Source organism: Aphidius gifuensis, linkage group LG4 (genome assembly GCF_014905175.1).
Source record: "Aphidius gifuensis isolate YNYX2018 linkage group LG4, ASM1490517v1, whole genome shotgun sequence".
In the NCBI taxonomy this organism is placed as follows: Eukaryota; Metazoa; Arthropoda; class Insecta; order Hymenoptera; family Braconidae; genus Aphidius; species Aphidius gifuensis.
The window spans coordinates 6713471-6733980 of NC_057791.1; the positions used below are offsets into that span (position 1 = coordinate 6713471).

The 20510-nt window shown below is 26.1% G+C and overlaps 1 protein-coding gene across 2 annotated transcripts in view; it reads left to right on the forward strand.

Annotated features, from left to right (window-relative positions):
- Positions 1 to 20510, forward strand: part of LOC122854945 (homeobox protein homothorax) — a 194321-nt gene that overhangs the window by 75020 nt on the left and 98791 nt on the right. For both annotated transcript variants that reach the window (XM_044155982.1, XM_044155983.1), the window contains exon 8: positions 13795 to 13803. In XM_044155982.1, coding sequence (XP_044011917.1) covers positions 13795 to 13803 — 9 coding nt within the window. The remainder of the gene's footprint in view (positions 1 to 13794; positions 13804 to 20510) is intronic.

Sequence of the window (20510 nt, forward strand, 5' to 3'; positions counted from 1 at the left end):
TTAATTTTTTTTTTTTTGTTTTATTTTTTTTTGGCAAGACCCATTAGTTTTTATCAACAATGTCCCAAAGGATTTTCTTTGCAATGTTGTGGGGAGTGCCTTGTGTCACACTCTACATTTATCGTACTTTCGTGGATAGAAAAGAAATGAAATATATATTCGCGGCTTTATTTTCGCGCTTCCCACCACGTGTTGCCCCTTGAGACATATCCACACACATAGGGGGATGATTTTTCTGCTCATTTTCTGAGGAATATATTCTCTCAGGGTTGTACTTTTATTTTCATATTCACGCATATGGCTGACATGAAGATGTCATTTTTTTTTTTTTTTACATTTTATTGGTTTTATTTTTATACAAGAAAATATTTAATACCTCATACACTTTGAGAAGGTATTATTAGTTATTCATAATGTTACTGACACTTTTCAGAAACAACTTTTTGGTATATATTTGATATATTCATGAGTTTATTGAATTATTGGCTGAGTGACTTTTAACTACTACCATACGAAACAGTAAAATTAAATTTTCAAATACACAATTACTTATCGACAATCAATTTTCAGATGGTAATTAATTTTCAAGTTTGAATTAACTTTGAAAGAGTTACTTGAGTGACAGATGATATATTCTATTTGATCAAATCACAAAACGATGCATATACATCTAGATAATTTTTTAATGTTTTTTTTTTTCCATTATAAACAGAAAAATTCTTAAATATATATAAGAATATAAAAAATGAGAGAAGCACATTGAAGATTAGGGCTTCCATTAAGGAACCCCAAGGGCAGTAACTCGCTATCTAAAAAACTGTCACAGATGATGAATAGTTATCACGAAACAAAGAAAAAAATTCACCTTCTTTTCTCATTGCAATAATTTTTAACCTGTACCAAGTCGAGAGAAAAAAAAAACGAAAAGTCTTTTGATGAAACATTGTTTCCATCCCTCACCATGAAAGTAAAGTAAAAAAAAAATTATTTTCCCTTCGTTCGCACATCTTATTCGCCCCTTCAATGAGACACTCACTAGCATGGGGGCATGAGATGATATCATCTTAATTAAAACTTGCCAATTCATTTTATCTAGTATATTTTAAAGTCTCTAAAATGCAGCGTGTTGCTTTTTGTTTCTCTTAAAAAGGTACCGCGAAATTTGATAAGAATAAAAAGGAAAAAAAGATTCATTGCGAGTTGAAAATGAAAAAAAAAAAAACAGTAAACGACACAATAGTATATCCAAGATAAATGCTGTATTCGTTATTCAATGTATATACAAAAAAAAAAAAAAAAATTAAGAGAGAAATGTCTGAACATCATTACGACGTTTTAAACGATTTCATTTATTCATTTAATTTTTTTAAAAAATCTTCTTTTGTTTCCGAAAGAATGCAATAGATCACGATAAACAAAATGAAATTCTCCCCTTATCCATTGCCAATTTAAAAATTTTTTTTTTTTTTTTTAAAACTCTGAATGAGATATAGAATGCGGGTTGTATTATATTCAACGAAAATATTTTCTATAGAATTAAAACTGATGGTTGAATACTCGCACGCGACAATTTGCAATATATATCAGCCTCAGGATATTAATCAATAATGTCGATTGCAATCGATCTCTCATACATATTACGATGGCAATTGCCACTTTTCATTTTTTTTTTTTTTTATTACCAAAAATGAATATAAGAATTTTTAACGAGCATATGATTAAAAAGCACCTCATTAATATACCGTCTGTCTTGACTGAATGTTTTTATTTCTTTTTTATTTGATGAATAAAATTCACATCTTAAGTCTCAACATTGAACACACTACCCAGATTTAAACCAGTTATTTTGCACAGTTAGAAAAATAAAATTTAACATTATTTGAATGACAAAATAAGTCTAAATTATTTTTTTTTTAAACAATTAATTTTCAAGTTTAACTGTAGGTATTTTTTTAATATACGTACTTTGTAAAAAAAAAAATATATATATAATAAAAGTTTTAGTAAAATTTTAATTTAAAACTTTTAACATTGTAGATATATATATATATTTATTTTCTCCATTCATTTATTTGATCGATTTATCATGTACCTACATTAGAGATACCGAGGGAAGCTTTAATTACTAATTTTCTCTCTTCCTGAAAAAGTAAAAGAAAAAAAATTAAAAAAATAATAGCGTTATGTAAGATCTTGCAGGGAAAAACTCAGTTTAATTTACTTCCTAATTTGTATAAAATATTGCATGGCTAATGAAGCAATTTGATCCTGTCTTTTACGGTTAACGTATGGAGTCTGTAAGTGTCTGGATAATGGAGAAGCTTAGAAATGAGTTATCACGTGTCAAGTGAACAAAAATACTCGACAAAAAGAAAAAAATAATTAAATCAATTTCATTCATTTTTTAAATTACTTTTTCTTAATAATAACAACATTGTCTATTATTATTTGCAACTTGTTTCATGTGTGTATCATGGAAATATCGATAAACTGACTTTTTAATTAGAAAATGTTTCAAACATAATATGAAATCATAGCTACTCATAGTTTTAATTGTAACAGGCTTTGCATTAAATATTATTTACAGAAAATAAATATGAAAGTCACTCATTCTGGCTTTACACTATAACAACAATTAAATGTTTATAAATTTCAAACTGATTTTTTCTTTTTTTTTTATCGACAAATATACTCTGAAAGTTTATATTTTACTCGCAACTATAGCTTCAACAATTCTAGTGTCTATACATGTATTATGCATCGGATATTACCATCTTTTGCATTAACTGTCCATCAAAAAAGTTTGAACAATCTACATAAACTTCTGTCTATATACTTTATTAGTATTATATTTAAAATAATAATAATAAAAACAATTTGATGATCACGATGTAGAATTTTCTGGTGTCAAGATGTAATAAAACTGATACCTGTATAATTTTCAATCGTCTGAGGATTTGATGATCTCGTCATTGGCACGTCTTTTGTATAGTTTTTTTCCCTCCTGCATTGGATGAGATAAGAACAAAATGACGAGGTGCCAACGACTGGTAAAAATGTGATGTCTTTCGGATAATATTGGCAAAGAGTGAAACCATTTTTATACAGGTACTAACATAAGATTTCAATGGTTTTTTGACTGGGGATGGAGCAGCTTAAATAAACGATAAGAAATAGTAAAAAGAAAAAAAAATAAAGTGATTGTAAGGTTGTGTTCGATAAAATAAAAAAAGGATTAATACTAACCCCCGGGCATGAAATAGAATTGCGGAAAAAAAAAGTATCATGTGAAGTTGCCAACGAGTTGAAGAGTGGGATGGTTGTTTAGAAGTATGGCGTGATGGAGGGGATAAGAAACCAACTACAACGCAGGGTTCTAACTTAGCGTGATGTGTTTTTTTTTTTTTACGACATTGAAGGGATTGGTGGTGTCTGTGCAGTTTTGAAATAACAACAAATAATCACCTTATAGTAATGGTACATATTACATCATAAATATCAGCTGTCAATCATTCAATTATTCAATTTTATTCATCCGTCTGAACATAGCTACGAAAAAAAAAAAAACCTCAAGTTATATGGGGTGTTTTTTAAATGTTCATTTCATTTTTGACATTGATTTTATTTTGTCTAGGCAAAATAAAAGAAATATTTGCCTAGTTTCAGTGGAGTTTTACATCATGACATATTTTATTTTTGAAAATTCAAAAGCACAAAGGTTTAGTCAAATACAAAATCGTTATTACACTTGCAAAGTGCGCAGGCACCAGCATTTTTTCACCATCTACCGACTGAAAAAGTTACTGACTCGTATGAGAAAATAAGATAAAATTATATATGCTTTATCAGTGTTGGTGCATACATCAAAACTAAAGCACTAAAAATATTTTGATTAATTGCCTTCTTCCTTCTTCATTCTGCATAAAGTTTTTAAACTTTCAAATTTTAATTTGATTGAACTAAATAATAATGCATGGATCAACAAAATGTCGTCTAGCCAATATCATATTACATAGAGTTTTTCTAGGTCGATCTAATGCATTTCGGAAATTAAAAAGATCAACTATCCCTTTGCACAATTCACATGTAGCCCCCTGAATAAATTAACTGCGAATGCCGCTCCTTTTGTGCCCCTCGTTTTTTTCAAGACACACTCCTCGGTTGGGGTTGCGATTGGTGCGTTTGACTTCGACAGACATCCATTAATATTTAATTTCATTAGCTCATGAACTAACACTCGATTTGATACACGCATAAAGCAACGTGGGTGACATTTCAAGTTGCATATATACTACCAATGAAAGACGACAATCAAAATGATATGCATACGTTATATACTCAAGTTTAAACTTAAAAAAAAATGCCCGATACATTAACGGTAAGCATATAATGACTAAGTATAAAAAATTAAAACAAAAAAAAAAAAAAAAAAGATATTATTCACACGCTGAGGCGATAATTGCACCGACCTGTCGAATGATTACAGAAATTTAAATAAGACGAAGTTTTTTTTTTCTTTTTTTTCTTTACTTAAAAGCCATTAAGACTTTTCAACGACAACAGCACGAATTCTAATTATATAACGCTAATTATATTATCTTTAGTTATGCTAAATTATTATCAACTGAATTTTTAATTTGAGTAGGGTTACTAGGCTTTTATTTATATATTGAAAGAATCTTATTGACTATGCATTCATGCTGAGTGTGTCATAAGAAGGATGGATTAAAATTTGTATGATCCACATAAATATAACTACCTCAATATCTCGTGACCTTAATTCACAACGATAATTATTAAACCGGATTTTCATATACGGTAATTAGAGCTCAATATTATTGAATATTTTAAAATCAATTTTCAAGTAATCTCTTTTTTACCTTTTTTTTTCATTTTTATATTTATTACTGTTAATATTGGGCAATCAATTGATTGAAGCTGGATTGAGAGATAAAAAAAATATTGAATAATAATGTTATAGTAGAAAAAAGAAAATAAAAAAAAAAAAAATTTGGGGATGAAGATTGAAGATCAGCGTTGATTCGACATGGACGCACTGGTTGAGTACCATACATCAGGATACTCTGGCTAATCTGACTCCCCTAACAATGTGCACGCGTCGGAATCTTCTTACATCCCCTGTTTTTTTTTATTTTTTATTTTTTTTTGAATCACCCACACAATGCTTCTATTGGACCACTTATTTTGGATTTGTTATCGCAATACATATATGTACGTAATCTTTTGCTAATAACCAGGATTTATTGTTTCCCTATATTTCTTCTCAACTTACCACATAAAAACAGTTCATTTGAATTATTATATATTTTTTTTTTTTGCTATTGATTTTTTTCGTGGTTCAGAATAAAAGAACATACACAAAAACTTGGAACAATAGATTTCTTTGTATAATAACATTTCGAAGATTACAAAAATTATTTTTTTATTTTTTTTCTTGTAAATAAAACTGCTAACAAGATTAGATAATCAAATGTTGTTTGTTTGAGTCAGGTGAAAACCTAAAAAAATATAAAAATCAAGGAAGGAAGGAAGGAAATTAGTCAAGATATGAAATATAGTTCTCATAATTGTGTAGAAAAAAATATCTTTTATTGATAGTATATTTTTTTTTCTCACAAAATTTTGTTTTCATATGGTTTTTTTGTTTTTTTGCTTACCTGTTAAACACCTTGGATGAATTTAACATGCTGTTAAATGTCAAGTGTTTACATGAGATAACGTTGAAGAGGGATCAGTCCCAAATATTTGACTTGGTAAATTGACTTCATGTTTATCCTGTATATTTCATGGGGCCCCTTCTTCAACAGACACACTGTGTTTACATTTATCAAAATTATTATTAAAAAATTACATTTTTTTAACATAAAAAAATCAACAAAATTATATAAAAATTACCAAAAAATAATATTGAAAAATTAAAAAAAAAAAAAATTCAAGTAAGTGATTCCAGGTATACTAATAATAAAACGCAAGACGAATGAGTTGATTTTGAAGTGTAGTCACGAGTAAATATGTTTAAATAAACTGTAGAAAAAGCAAGTTAGTTGAAGATTTTGTTGGCCTTAACCCAACATCATCTTCAGATGAGTGGTCTTCATAATGTACTTTGTATGTGCCACTGAACATTCTCTTTAGTTTTACAATAACCTATGTGTATATATACAAACACAAGTTAAATATATATACACTTATTAGTATGCATATACAAAACATCAATGTGGACATTAAGAAGCATTGAAGGTGTTTAAAGTTATCTTTGCTAAAACTGAAACAGCCAATTTTATATTTTTACATTTCTTTTATGATAATAAATTTAACTACTTATATACATATTTGATTTTCATATTTAAATGTTAATTTTATGCTAGAAAAATAATTGTCGAGTTGGTGAAAAATATATATATATAATTTATATGAAAAATAAATATAAATTTTAATTTAAAAATAAATAATAATATTTGAAATTTATTGAATTACATTAAATACAATTTAATCTTACACTTTTAATATAATAATTTAAGTATTTTTACGTTGTTTTTTTTTTTCCAATTGGTATATGTTAAAATAATAAATTGAATGAAAACTGGAGAGGTCAGCAGCATCATTGATCTTGTTGGCAATAATATGAGGGTATGTCAGTACCAACCTACCTTTTAACATTTATATCTGTAAGCATAAACGTTACGCATCACGCACATTAAACATTAGAAACGACACCTTTGGGTAACATCTAACAACCATATACTTTTTTTTATATTTTTTTTTGATTGTCTTATATCACGTTAGGTGTTGTTTGTTTTATAGATCTATGATTTATCATTATTTCAAATGAATGAAATTAATTATTTTTCACATAGATTAATTTATATTATTATTTTTTTTTTTCATCTTTATTTTGATTTCTTATTATATTTTATTGATGTTTCTTTTTACTTTTTTCTGTGCGTGTGTGTTATTAAAAATAGAAAAAAAAATATATATCAGAGGTATTGTGAGACAACGCCCCAATTATTTAAGCTAGGTTTTTTGACCTGTCATTATTAACAAAACGTTTATTATAAAAGTGTCCACACCTGTGGTGACACTACAAACATCAATCTCTTTTTTTTTTATTTATTTTTTTCATCTATAAATAACATGTTTAATATCACGCACATTATTATTTCCAAAAATTGGGTTTTTTTTTTTGACCCTTTAAATGATTAGTGGCGGTAAGAGGGTATAAAAATACTTTTGAAAGTTTCTTTTAAAAGATGAAAAAAAAAATTTATCATCTTTTTTTTTTTTTTACTTTATTTTTACGTCATATACTAGACAGGATTAGGTACACTTAATGCTAAAGTACCTCAGACCTATTTCTCCAAAGAGAAAAGTGATGTCACTGCAAGTATGTGTCTATCAATGTCAGACTCTCTAGCAATGAAGCTCAGAGTGTTATGTCGAAGATGCATTTTCACTGTATATTCTTGTTGTTTGTCTAGAATTGACAAGACTAAAATTGACATTATCTTTAACACAGATTTACAAGAAAACATGTATATATTTGACATATAATGACAGTCTAAACATGTGTAAAAAAATATTAATATTAAAAGATATCAATGGAAAATACAACTCAATGAGATGAAGTATCAATCCGACGATGTAAATAATTCATTGAATGGAATTTTAATTATTCAATTTGACAGATTATTGGTGAAATTAGTGTGAATGTGGCTTTTCAAGTTTAGATAAATTACATTTGATTCGTTGTAAAATTGCAGGAGGCCATAATATTCAAGTGGATTTAACATGATAATCTATTTTACTGAATGTATCACACAATTGATAGTTTGACACAGTTGGGGGGACCTTATTTAAATTCTAATCTCATCAGTATTGATACACAAGTCACAGTTTTATTTACAGAGATTTATGAATATTCCAACATCAATCGATTTTATATATAGAAAAAAAAAAAAAAAAAAAACATAATAATCTCCCTCATCTTGTATCCATTTACTCTTTCTCACTTTAATCAGATTTAAATGCAATGTTGTGGAAAATTTTATTTCAAAAGAGGGTGAGATGAGGATTGAAAAAGATGGAAATAGGTTCCTGCTGTGACTTTGTCTCGACAGACCTCCTGTTGAGTTAACTCCCGGTTTTCATATATTTGCATAATAAATATATGTGATTCAGCTGGTTTTTATCAACGCATACATATTTGAATAACGACAAAAAAAAAAAGAAAGAATTAAATTTTATAAAATTCAATTAATCAAAATTAATCGTATCTTTTTTTTAATTGTTATTTTTATTCGCAATAGCCACTTTATTTATTTTTTTCTAATTTACATTTAATGCTGACACCAAGATCAGTTGAATTTTAATTTGTAAAAATTCATTTAATAAAGGATTTATCATTATATGTTTATTGCTTCCACAAAGATTAATGTTAACATTGACTGATCAGTAAGCTCAAAGCGTGGTGACTTGGCAAAAATGATAAGACAAGAGTTGACTATTAATTCGTACACAGTTGGAGAAAAAAAATATATATAAAATTGAACGTTGAATTTTCAACATCTTTAAAAGTTAAAACAACATTTATCAAGTGTTAAATTCAAAATTAAAGCTCAATTTTATATTAAATTATAGACTCACTTTGTCATTAAGACAATGTCAAATTTTACAAATTTTTTTATTTGATTTTCATACGTCAATAACATAAAATAAAGTGGAACAAGATTGTGGCTAATACTTGTCATCATCATCAGCTGCATAAGTATTATTGAAAAATCCAAATAAAAAAAAAATGTTTGAACTAATGAAAATGTTGGATGACTCTTGTGTTTAATACCAAAGAAAATAATGAAAAAACCCTGTTGTTGAGCAGAATGTTAAATTACATTGTTGAGGAATATAATGCAACAAGAAATATTATTTTAAATCAGTTTGATCAGACTAAAGTATATATACTATTATGGTGTTTTGTCATATATAGTATCAAGAAAGAGAGTTGTTTAAAAGTATCGAACAGTGTAAGACAGGTGGTGTTAACAAAAAATATATAATTGATGTCTTCAAGATAGAATTTTCTTGTTTTATCAATACCTATTTGTTTGTAACTTAATGATACAAGTTTTTCAGTTAGAATATACAACAACAAACCATTTTTTTCTTTACTATTTATATTGAAAAATAAAGCTTATTTATTTTTCATCAGTTTGTTACATTTATTTTTATCAAAAATAATATATATAGGTGTGGTTTTGCCATTTATTTTTCCGGGATTAACTTTAACAGAGGTGTATATACTTTGAAAAATAAAATAAAAAATTAAAAACCAGTATTCATCTAGACAACATTCAAAATAAGGCAAATATGCATTTTTTTTTTTTTTTTTCATACAACATTTTCTATTGATGATGTTTGCAGCTTTATACATTAGAATTAAAAAATTTTATATATTAGACCCACCAGATGTCATTCGCTGTATGTAAATTTTTTAGTGTTTACGAGCAGACACTTACGATAACTAGTCTCTTTGTGACTTCTCTCAGACTTGCAATCCAATTTAACGATGCACCCAAGATACAATCTACGCTTGAAATGAAGTTTTTATTTTTATTATTATTTATTTTTTTTAAACTCGTAATGCCTTTTTTTTTTTTATTTTTCTTTTTTTCTACACTCCTCGTTGCTGAAGACTAATTGGGCTCTTGAATCGAAAATGTTTTTTGTTTTACTTTTCTTCTTCGTCTTCTTCATCTTTTTTTTTTCATCATCTTCATTCTTTTTTTTTTTTTACATTCTCTTTTTTATCTCGTCTCCATGACATTTCCAGTACTTGTACACTATGACTTTTGTAATTGTACTGTTACAGCATACACATTTTATTATCATGATTATAATCTATAGACATGATCATGTTTTATTTTTTCTCATTTCTTTTTCTTCATCAATTTATTCACCTTGAATTAATTATTTAGTAAATCATTGGTGTATTGAACTTTACCAAATGAATGATGTAAATTTTTTAATTGATAATTTCATTCCAATCTAAAAAAAAAAAAAATGAGCGATAATTTGACACATGTCTTGTGTGTAACTAAAAATAAAAACTGTTGATTAAATAATTTCAAATCGTATTTTTATATGTAGTTAATGAAAATTTTTCAAAGATAATTTTGTACAATATCGAGTGTTAATCTAATCAGTATATTTATACACACACAAACTGAATAATGTTTTTCAGTAGACTGAGTATATAAATAATTTATCAATTTACATCTTCACATTATTTTAAATTTATACAACTGATATATTTATTCTTGGAGTGTCGAAAACTACCACATATATTTTGATCGAGTTCAGTGGCCGTATGATTATTTTTATATTTATTAAATATGAATGGCAAGGTTAGCAACCTCTTAATGTTTATCGATAATTTAAATAAAAAATTATAAATATTTACATAAATAAAAATTAAAATTAATTAATAAATTAATAAACATAATAATAGAGGTAAATATTTTCTTTTTTTAAATGGACTATGAATATAATTGCATTAGATACCAGTGGGCTTATTAATAACTTGAGATTTCGTGCTTGGTGCACATATGGCAAAGAAGAAGAAGTAAAAAAAAAAAAAGATGATGATGATGAAGAAAAGGAAAAAAAAAATGATGTTGATAAGTGAACGAGTCTTGGAATCCGTAAGAGGTGAGGCAGACTGTGAAAGACGAAAGATTGTGGACATGGCATTTCACTTAATGATTTTTTAAAAATCACTTTGCCATATTTTCTATTTAATTTTATAAAAATTTTTATCTTTTATATATATTTTATTCCGTACCAGATAGAGTGTGTTTTTTATTCGAAAAAAAAAATTGATTTAAATTGTTTTTTTATATGAAAGAAAAAAACACAAATATAATATCGGTGTATTCAATTGGATTCATAAATCGATAGATTCCATCAGCTTCTGACTAGTGTATATATCATTGCTACTTGCTTCTGCTGCAGCACTATAGACTTTATTATATAAAGATAATAGTTGCTAAAGTGGTAAAGTACATTTGCTTAACATGACGTCGTTTTGACTATCTACCGCATACTGTATACTTACTGAACATGAAATAAGAAAATAGTTGAATATGTGTTGTTAATCCTACATACAAGTTGCCGCCATCAGGTGTATGTATTATACAATGGAATGTCGATAATAAAAAGCTTCAATTTATTATTTTATTTTAAAATAATATTATATTGTTTTATCTAGGTTAATTTTTTTATCGTTTCTCTGGAGGTGAATGCTTCAAAAAGAAAAAAAAGAAAATAAAATATCAAGGATATATATTGCTGATTATGAGGTTGCATATTTTAAATTCTGCAGACGGTTGCACCGGAGTGTCTCGTACGCTTCGAGGGTTTAACAAAAAAAAAAAAAAAAAAATAAAAAACGAACCTGAACAAATGACCATGGCTGAGTGGAAGAGAATTGAGCGAGAGTCTCTCTTGGATCAAAAATTTTTACAACTTTTTGTAGTATAGTACAGCTACTACGACTAACAAAATAATAATAAAAAAAAAAACCAATGTTCATTTGAAAATTCAAGAGACATATAGAAAGACTATATAGCAAGATATATAGTTATGTAAAATGAATGAGGCTAACGAAAAACATGAGTCAACGAAAAATTTTTATCATACTGAAAAATAATATTTTTCGCATCGTAAAATAAATTATGATCATGAATATTACATTTGATTTTGATATCTAGTAGACTGTTATATATATTTATATGTGCCATTAATTAACTTGAAAATTTAATGCAAAATGTTTTTGCCACAAAATCATAGCATTGGTATAAGAGAGAAGATTTTTGAAGTAACATTCTTAAGTCACTTGGCAAACGGTCTACTTCTCCCCTATATACCTATTGAAATCGACCTTCTCCCCACTTGGAATATTTCATTTAATATCAAGTGAAACGCGTTTCGAATACTGAACATGCCAAGAGTGACAACGACGAATAGAAATAAGACAAAAAAAAAAATAAAAAAAATCATTACAAGAGAAGGGGGTTTTAAATGTCGTTAATATGGTCCAAAATAAATTAAATAAATAAGTTGACTCATCTGGTCAATAGGACTAAGAATTAAAAAATAATATTTTTTTTTTTCGATTTATTCAACTCTGCTATTTCATTGCTATATCATCAGTAATATTTTTTTTCACAGATGATAAATTTTCCACGCTTGAATATATGAATAAATAAATATACAAATAAAAATTATTTATATAAAGAGAAAAATATTTTTAAAAATTACTATTGAAAAGGCAAATCCGGTCGTTACATATATTTCTTTGAGAATTACCTGCACGCAGAGATACCATCGACGTTCACACCTGCTCGACAAGTCAGAGTAGTAATGTTTACCATACACACATCCTGTCATTTAATGGGAAAATGATGGAAAAATCAAATCAATGATTTTTGATATTTTTTTCCTTAATCCTTATTAATTAAACAATTAAAAATTCCATCTTCAGCTTGAAAAAAATTAAATAAAAATTACATTTATTTTCATTTAAAAAAATATATTTTAATTATATATTTTAAAAATCAATACAACCTTGATTTTAAATTCTAATATTTTTTAGTGTTTAAATATGAATGGTGTCTGTGTCACGCACGAGACACGATGAGAACGCGTGTGTTGTCGTGACAGAAAGAGGCGAAGAAAGAATAAAGAAACGACTGGCTCAGGTTGTATAAGCAAAAACCCTATTGAGTTAATCAACTAATTTATAATTAAAATTCTTCAATGGCCAAGGCGAGTTTCAAAGTCATGAGGACGTCTCGACGACCCCCCTCAGCTCAGTTATAAAAAATTTAAAAGAATTTATGTCTGGCTGCATCGATTCCAAGTAATCTCTTGTAAATTCATAGAAAACCAATCAACAAGTGAACATCAAAACATCTTATTTATTATCTTTTTAACTTTAAATTTTCACACCTTAAAAAAAAATCATCAATTCGCAACTATTATTATATTTTTTTTTCTTTTTTTTTTGTATATAAAAAATATGTACACCTATATTTTTTTTTTTTGTTTAAAATAAATATTTTATATATATACACAAGGAAGTCTTAATGACAACGTTGCGTGGATATATTATTTTTTTTACATTTGAATTGCGTGACATACAAGACACGACAAGAGGCGCCACATTGAATTTATTATTATTATTATAAACTTTTTTTTTAAGTTTTAATATTTTATTTTTACATTAACTTGAGTTAATTTGAAAACGATTTAAATTAATGTTGACAACAGCATCATAAACTGCATTAAGATTTTTAATATTATTAAAAAAAAAACAAAAAAAAAATTCTTTACATTGATAAATTTTTTATTATTATTTTTTTTGATTATGTTAATCGGTACGTTAATAATTGAAGGAAATTACAAAACAGAATAACATGTAACGAGATAAAAAATAATGATAAAAAAAATTAAATTAAATATACTGAAGTTGTGCGGAAGTTAAATGAAGCGATAATACCGTCATCAAGATACCGTCAACCAAGCACATTGCGTTAGGATCAAATTAATTATTTGTATTATCATTTGCTTGACTACTTTCCAATGACGATAAAAATATATTTGCATATAATATATACAAGCCAATGTGAAAAAATATATTTTATATAAATTTACTTTATTATTAATATTTTAATTAACAAAAATTAATAATTTTTTAATTTTTTTTTGTTTCAGATGCAATGGGTGAGTTTAAATTCAATTATAAATTAAATTTATGCAAAAAGGGTAAGCTCGTATGATTTAATATAATTTTAAAAATTCACCTCTCCAAAAAGTTAATGAAAAATAATAAAAAGATAACACAAAAAAAAAAAACAGGTGCATAGATTTAAATGAACAAAAAAATAAAAATAATAATTCGTCAATTTTTGTGGATGCGGTTACGGTGTAGAAACGCTTAACATTTTAAATTATTTCTACGAATAGTAATGGAGATAATTTGCGTCAGCGTGAGGTGTATCAAACTGTGGTACATTTTGGCCAACATGTTGAAATATTTATTTAAAAAGTTAAATTTATTTGGCATGTATCAGCTGGATAGCGAGAATGAATTTTATTATATTTTGACTATCGTATAAACCAAGTAACAAATTGAAAAAATATCTAAATATTGTATAATTAAGCTACTGCAACTTTTTTTTTTTATATTTAAAAATCATCAATTTTTGTTAATTAAATCGTGAACTTTACTCAATATAGATTCTTCATTAAGTAAATTTATTATTGAGTTTATATAATTCAAAGAACTTTCAATTGTATGACAATCAAATCTCATCTCAAGCATAAAATATCTTAACAAATCTAAAATTGATTTGACCCTTTTAAGATTTTTATCGGTATTGTCTCATTCATGTCATTGTATTATTTTCCCTTGATTATATATATTTTTTTCCTTGATTATTATCTAAATACCAATGACCTTTTCATTTGAGTCAACTGACCCCTGACATTTAAAAAATTTCGAGTCAATTCATTTGTTAGAAAATAATAGCCATTTATTGATACTCAAAATGTCAAAATAATGTGACATAATACAGGTAGTAGTAGTAGTAGTAGTAGTAAATAAAGAAGATGGAAAAATTTAAATTTCAGGATAATAAGAATACAAGCAATAATGATTATGATATGTTGTTTTTTTTAAAACTCAAAATAATATATATATAAACTAAGCATTGCCACCCAGTGACTACCGGATGGCCAGAACTGAAAAATACGAGTTAAAGAGAGTATACGGTTTAAAGCGTTAATGCGTTTTCGGTCTTGGAAGCAGTAAAGCGACGCCTTTTATAGCTCGTTATTCTGCGAAAACCGATGAGAATGAGAAGACCATACGTACCATTTACACGCTTCTGTTCTCATGTCATCTGAGATTCGAAGCTCTGGGAGTTTTAATTTTTTTTATATATTTTATTTTCAACTGTCTTTTGCTATAAATATATGGGTACATAAAAGAAACACTTGATAGTCAACTTCTGATTCATTTCGATTTAGCAACCGGTTTTAAAAAATAAATATATAAATAAATAAAAAATAATGTAAAGTATGGATATGTTTCAATATACATTGATGTAAACGTGCGTGATGTGAAATAAAAAATAAATAAATAAATAAAAATCTATGTATAGGGGATAAAATAAAAATAAAAAAAATAATATAAGGGTGTGAGTTTTAGGCTCGTTTCCTAATTCACGCCTCATAGTCACCCCCGCCCGCGTGCGTGGAAAAGTAGATGAAGTTGCAAGCATTGCGGTCTTTCGACAAATAGATTACGTGCTACCGAGGGTTTCTCTTTTCTTTTTTTTTTATTTTTTTTTTTTTTATGGCTTTGCGTATTTCTACATTTTGCGGTGGTTGGTGAAGTCCCTCTGCGCCCTCTTGGTCCCCTCCTATTTTTTTCACCCTAAAATTTTCTTGCTTATTTTCCCCATGCCACTCACGTACTCATCTACCGTGTCGTACCTCACCCACTCAATGGGTTTTTTTTTTTTCTTTATATCATTTTTACTATTTTTTTTTTTAAATTAAACGTTTACTCCAAAGCACACACGTCAAAATTTTGAAAACCTACAATGTTGCATGGAAAAAATAAATATTTAATATTAATAAAATTGTTTCATGGAAAAAAAAATAATTTTCACATATGGAAACTTGAATTGATTTGACGAGTTGTCAGTTATTATCAAAGTCTAAATTTAAAAATTTCTATCTTAATTCCTAAACTCATACGGTGTCCTTAAATTGTTTTTTTTTTTTTTAAATTAAGAGCACAATAAAAAAGAAAATTTTGGAGTTATTTTAAAAATTGAATAATTTAAAAATAAATAAATAAAGCCGATCAATATTTAAATTTTTCTTCGAATTAAAAAATTTCTTTTTTCCTTATTTTTTTCACGAATATTTATTCCTATTTATTCACCAAAAATTATTTATCTACTTTTTTATTTTGACATAAAAAAAAAAAATTGAAACATTATCAAACTTGAGGAATTTCTGAAACATTTTTGTTATCAAGTATACGTTCGTATATTACATGGAAAAAGCCCTTTTTCAACCCTGGCGGAAGGAAATAGGAAGATGTCATTAAAATTTCACCCTCGTAACATCCATCAGAAACGCTTGGCGATTTTCTATAAAAGTATCTCTTCCAACAACGGGAGATTCATTCGTGATTAATCTTTCTATAAATACATTTTTGAATTTACAATATTAAATAAAAAATAATAAAAAAATATACACTAAATTTTTTAAATAAAATACAGGGGGATAAAATAACAAAGATCGAAAATATATAAAATTGTATTCAAACATAAAAAGAAAATTCGGTATACACAAAAAGATTCTCACAATTTCTTCATCAGTTTATATCAGTGTGTTGTATATCTCGATTGAAACAAAAAAAAAAAAAAATTTGCGTGACGAACGGGTGACTAAATTGTATATAAAATGCTATCACTTTAAAACCATTTATATCAACTTTTTTTAAAAAATTTTTTATATTGACTACATAATGGTAGAAGTGTTGTAAAAAATGTCATACCAATCTTTTAAGATCTTACCGCTTCAAAAGACTAAAGACAAAGATTTAAAGTTGTTTATCTACTTATTATATCAGACTGAGCTAATTGGGCATATTTGAGATCATTTCTGAAGTGAATGCTCGCACGTATAACATCGCAATTTCTTCCCATAGTTTTATTATATATGTTATCCTTTTCAGTCTTACTTTTCTGATCATCATTGGCATCCAAAAAATTGTAGCATTACATTGTTCAGTTAGTATATTTTAAGGTTAGCTTTGCAAAACATTCACATAACTTTGAGTCAACTGTTATTTTTATGGTTACAATAAACGATCAACTCTCCACTGCACTTGTTAAAAGATAAATCGCTCAATACAACTTATTCGGATCATCAATTATTATCATAAAAATTTGAGACTTTAAAATTCATTCAGTAGCTCAAAAAAAATTACAGCAAAACGGACAATTGCAATGCGCAAGCGCACGTGTCAATTATTGACATTAAAAAATGCCGTTGTAAATTCAAAAAATACCGCCATTTAAATAAAATATATTTAAATTATATTAAAATATAAAATTTCATTTAGGCTTTGGAATTTAAAATATATTTTTTTATACGAAAATGTATAAAAAATATTAAAAAATGTTTAAAACATATTTAAAAATTTGCATGCTAAAACGTAAATTGAATAATAATTTAAATTTATTTTTAATATTATTTATATATTTCAAAAGTAGTATACAATTTTAATTAAAATCATTTTTCAATTATTTATGAATAATATTTGTATTTATATTGCATGAGAGAAAAAAAAGAAGAAAAATTGAATGAATAAAAATGGTAGATAAGAGAAGAAATAAAAGAATATGTTTGTCGTGGAAGTAAAAAGTAAAATTGGTGGTTGAAAAGGTCGAATACACGTAGCACCGGGTCAGATCCGTTGGGAAGTTGTAGGAATACGAAATGTCTTTCACCCTGACCACAGTGTGCATCATACATAAAGTATGACCAGTGGTCAGCATTCCAAGTTGATTTGCTAAAACTGAACGAGGAATAAAAATAAGATAAAATAGATAAAAAGAATGGAAAAATAGAATCAACCTGCGATAGATACAATTTGTAGAGGAATAGAGAACGATATACGAAAATATTGGTACTCGGCTTAAAAGGTTTTTCTTTTCTTTTTTTTTTTTTTTTTCTTTTGAAAATGCACCCTCTTATTTTTCTAAGTCAATTTACGGTTCTCGGACGATCGAATATTTTATGAGGCATGTCTTTGTCACGTGGTCGCACGTGATGATGCATACTGTATTGGTATACCATTAGGAAAATATAAAAAAAAAAAAAATTTATATAATAAAAAAAAAATTAAATTCACGAGTTTGTCGATAAAGACAGGAAAGTGGAATGCCGCTATAATTGCGGAAGACATGCAATAACTTAAAGAAAAATGAATAAAAAATAATAAAAAATCTTTAAAAATATATTTCTATATAGAGAATTTATATTTTAAAATATTAAATAATAAATTAGTGTCAGGACTAAACATCTTTGAAAATTATTTTGTAAACGTTGCATTATTTTATGATATTAAATTATCATTATTTTTTAACTCGTAAATATACTTTGAATAAATTTCACACACATCTAAAAATGTGCGTTAATTAAAAAAAGAATATTTAATTGAATAATATCTTGGGTAAAATTTATAAATATATTAAAATTTAAATTGAATGAAATCAATAAAATAGAGAATTAAATATATATATTATTTTCATTCTTGTTAAATTTAAAGACTGTTGAATAAATTCAGAAAATAATGAATGAATCTCTGAGGAATATTGAATTCGATATCACAATTTGAATGTGTCAATTAATTATTTAAATATTGGAGATTAAATGTTCTCCAAAATCCAAAGTATTGAGAGCACAGCAAAAATATATATATTAAATGTTTCAACAGCGTCGAATAATCAATAAAAAAAATAATATCCTGTATTATATATTAATTAATAAATATTAAATTTTAAATTAACATGTCAATTTTATTTTTAAAATCATCATAATTATTCATTAAAAATATTTTTAAAACTAGAATTAATTTGTCGATGATTTTTCAATTGAAATTGTTGAAAATTTTAATAAAATTAACGTCAATGTCTCAAAGTAAATGAACATTATTTCATTAATCACATTTGAAATATTTGAAATATTTATATATTTTCTTCAAATCTTTGAATATTGAATTTAAAAAATTGATCAATCAAGTCTTGATCAAAATTCTTCACATCGAAAACACTCAATTGCACAAAAAAAAAAAAAGAAATATAATTGAATTTTCTTAATCAGATAATCCTCTGATACAAAATGAATAAACATTCTCATAATGTATCAAGTTTAATTATGTGTTCATAAAAATGTCAAAAGAAAAAATATCTTATTCCTCGACATAATATTTTATAATGTGCAACAGTATTTTTTTCTCATTTATTTCACATGGATATCGTTATTAAACAAAACCAAAATATAAATATAAAAAAATATGTAAATAACATGGTTTTTTTTTTATAAAAATAAATTTATATATTTATGTAACGGTATTTAAAAATTGATTATATGCAAATATTTTTTTTTTTTTGTTTTTCAAATGACTCAACATGTAGTTTGAAGTTTAAAAAAAAAATAAAAACATGAAAATAACTGTCAAACGACAGGGAGGTCTTTGCAAATTGTACGTAAATTGCATTTGGCAGTTAAAATGTTTTCTGTTTTGCATCGTGCATTGGTTAAATGTGAATTGTATGTGATTACAGTAGATACCTTTATGCCAAATGCAAATGACGAAAGATAGAAAAAAAATAAAATAAAAAATATCTTGAGAATGGCATAAGGATGACGTGATCGTTTGATGGCTCTTATGGTCTTTCGATAATTTTGTGTCAGCATTGAATCAATTAATGAGATGAAATTCACATAGTTTTATTATTTATAAAAAAAAAAATCCAAGCTTGTTATGCAATATAAATGATAAACAACAATTTTTTTTTTCTCTATTTTTATAATATATATTTTGAATAAAATTATTGACCATATATATTTTAGTTATTTTTAAATTTGCATTTATTTTTATTTTATTTTTTGATGCTGATAATAGGAGACGGGTCACTAATCGCTCGATTAATCGATTTTAATATTTTACCAAGGTATCGTCACATTTATTCAAAAATAAAAATAACAAAAAATTAAATATGTATAACCTTCGTTATTCATCAAAGATAGTTCACATAATTTATCAAGGTCTACCACTCTGATGGCGTCAGGCAGCCTATCTTTTTACAATCTCATCATATGTCCTTCATTCGAGTTTTACCAAAAGCTTCAAAATATATTTAATTTCAATTAAAAAAGAAAAAAAAGTTATTAACATTTTACAATATTTTTTTTTTATATATAATATTATTTAAAATTAAATTATATATATTTTAATTTTAATATCATTTTTGATGACGTCATATTCTGACTATATATATGAATAATAAACAATTTTTTTTTTCGTTTTTTTTCATTGAGGGTAGTCGTATATATACAAGTAGCCACAATCGGATAAGCCCGTGTGACGAAGCACCAACAGCGTCAATATCTTTCTCTTTTGTAAATTTTTTTTTTTCGATTTTAAGGTGTATAATTAATGTACCGACAATTAAAGATTGCAGTGCATCGACTTGAACTTATCGCACTTAAGATATGCTGAATGACTTTGAGTAATTAAAGACAGGAAAATAAAAATAATTTAAATTCAAATAATTTCAAGTTATTTAAATAACGAATGAATTTAAAAATTTAAATCTTATTTTTATTAATAATTAAAA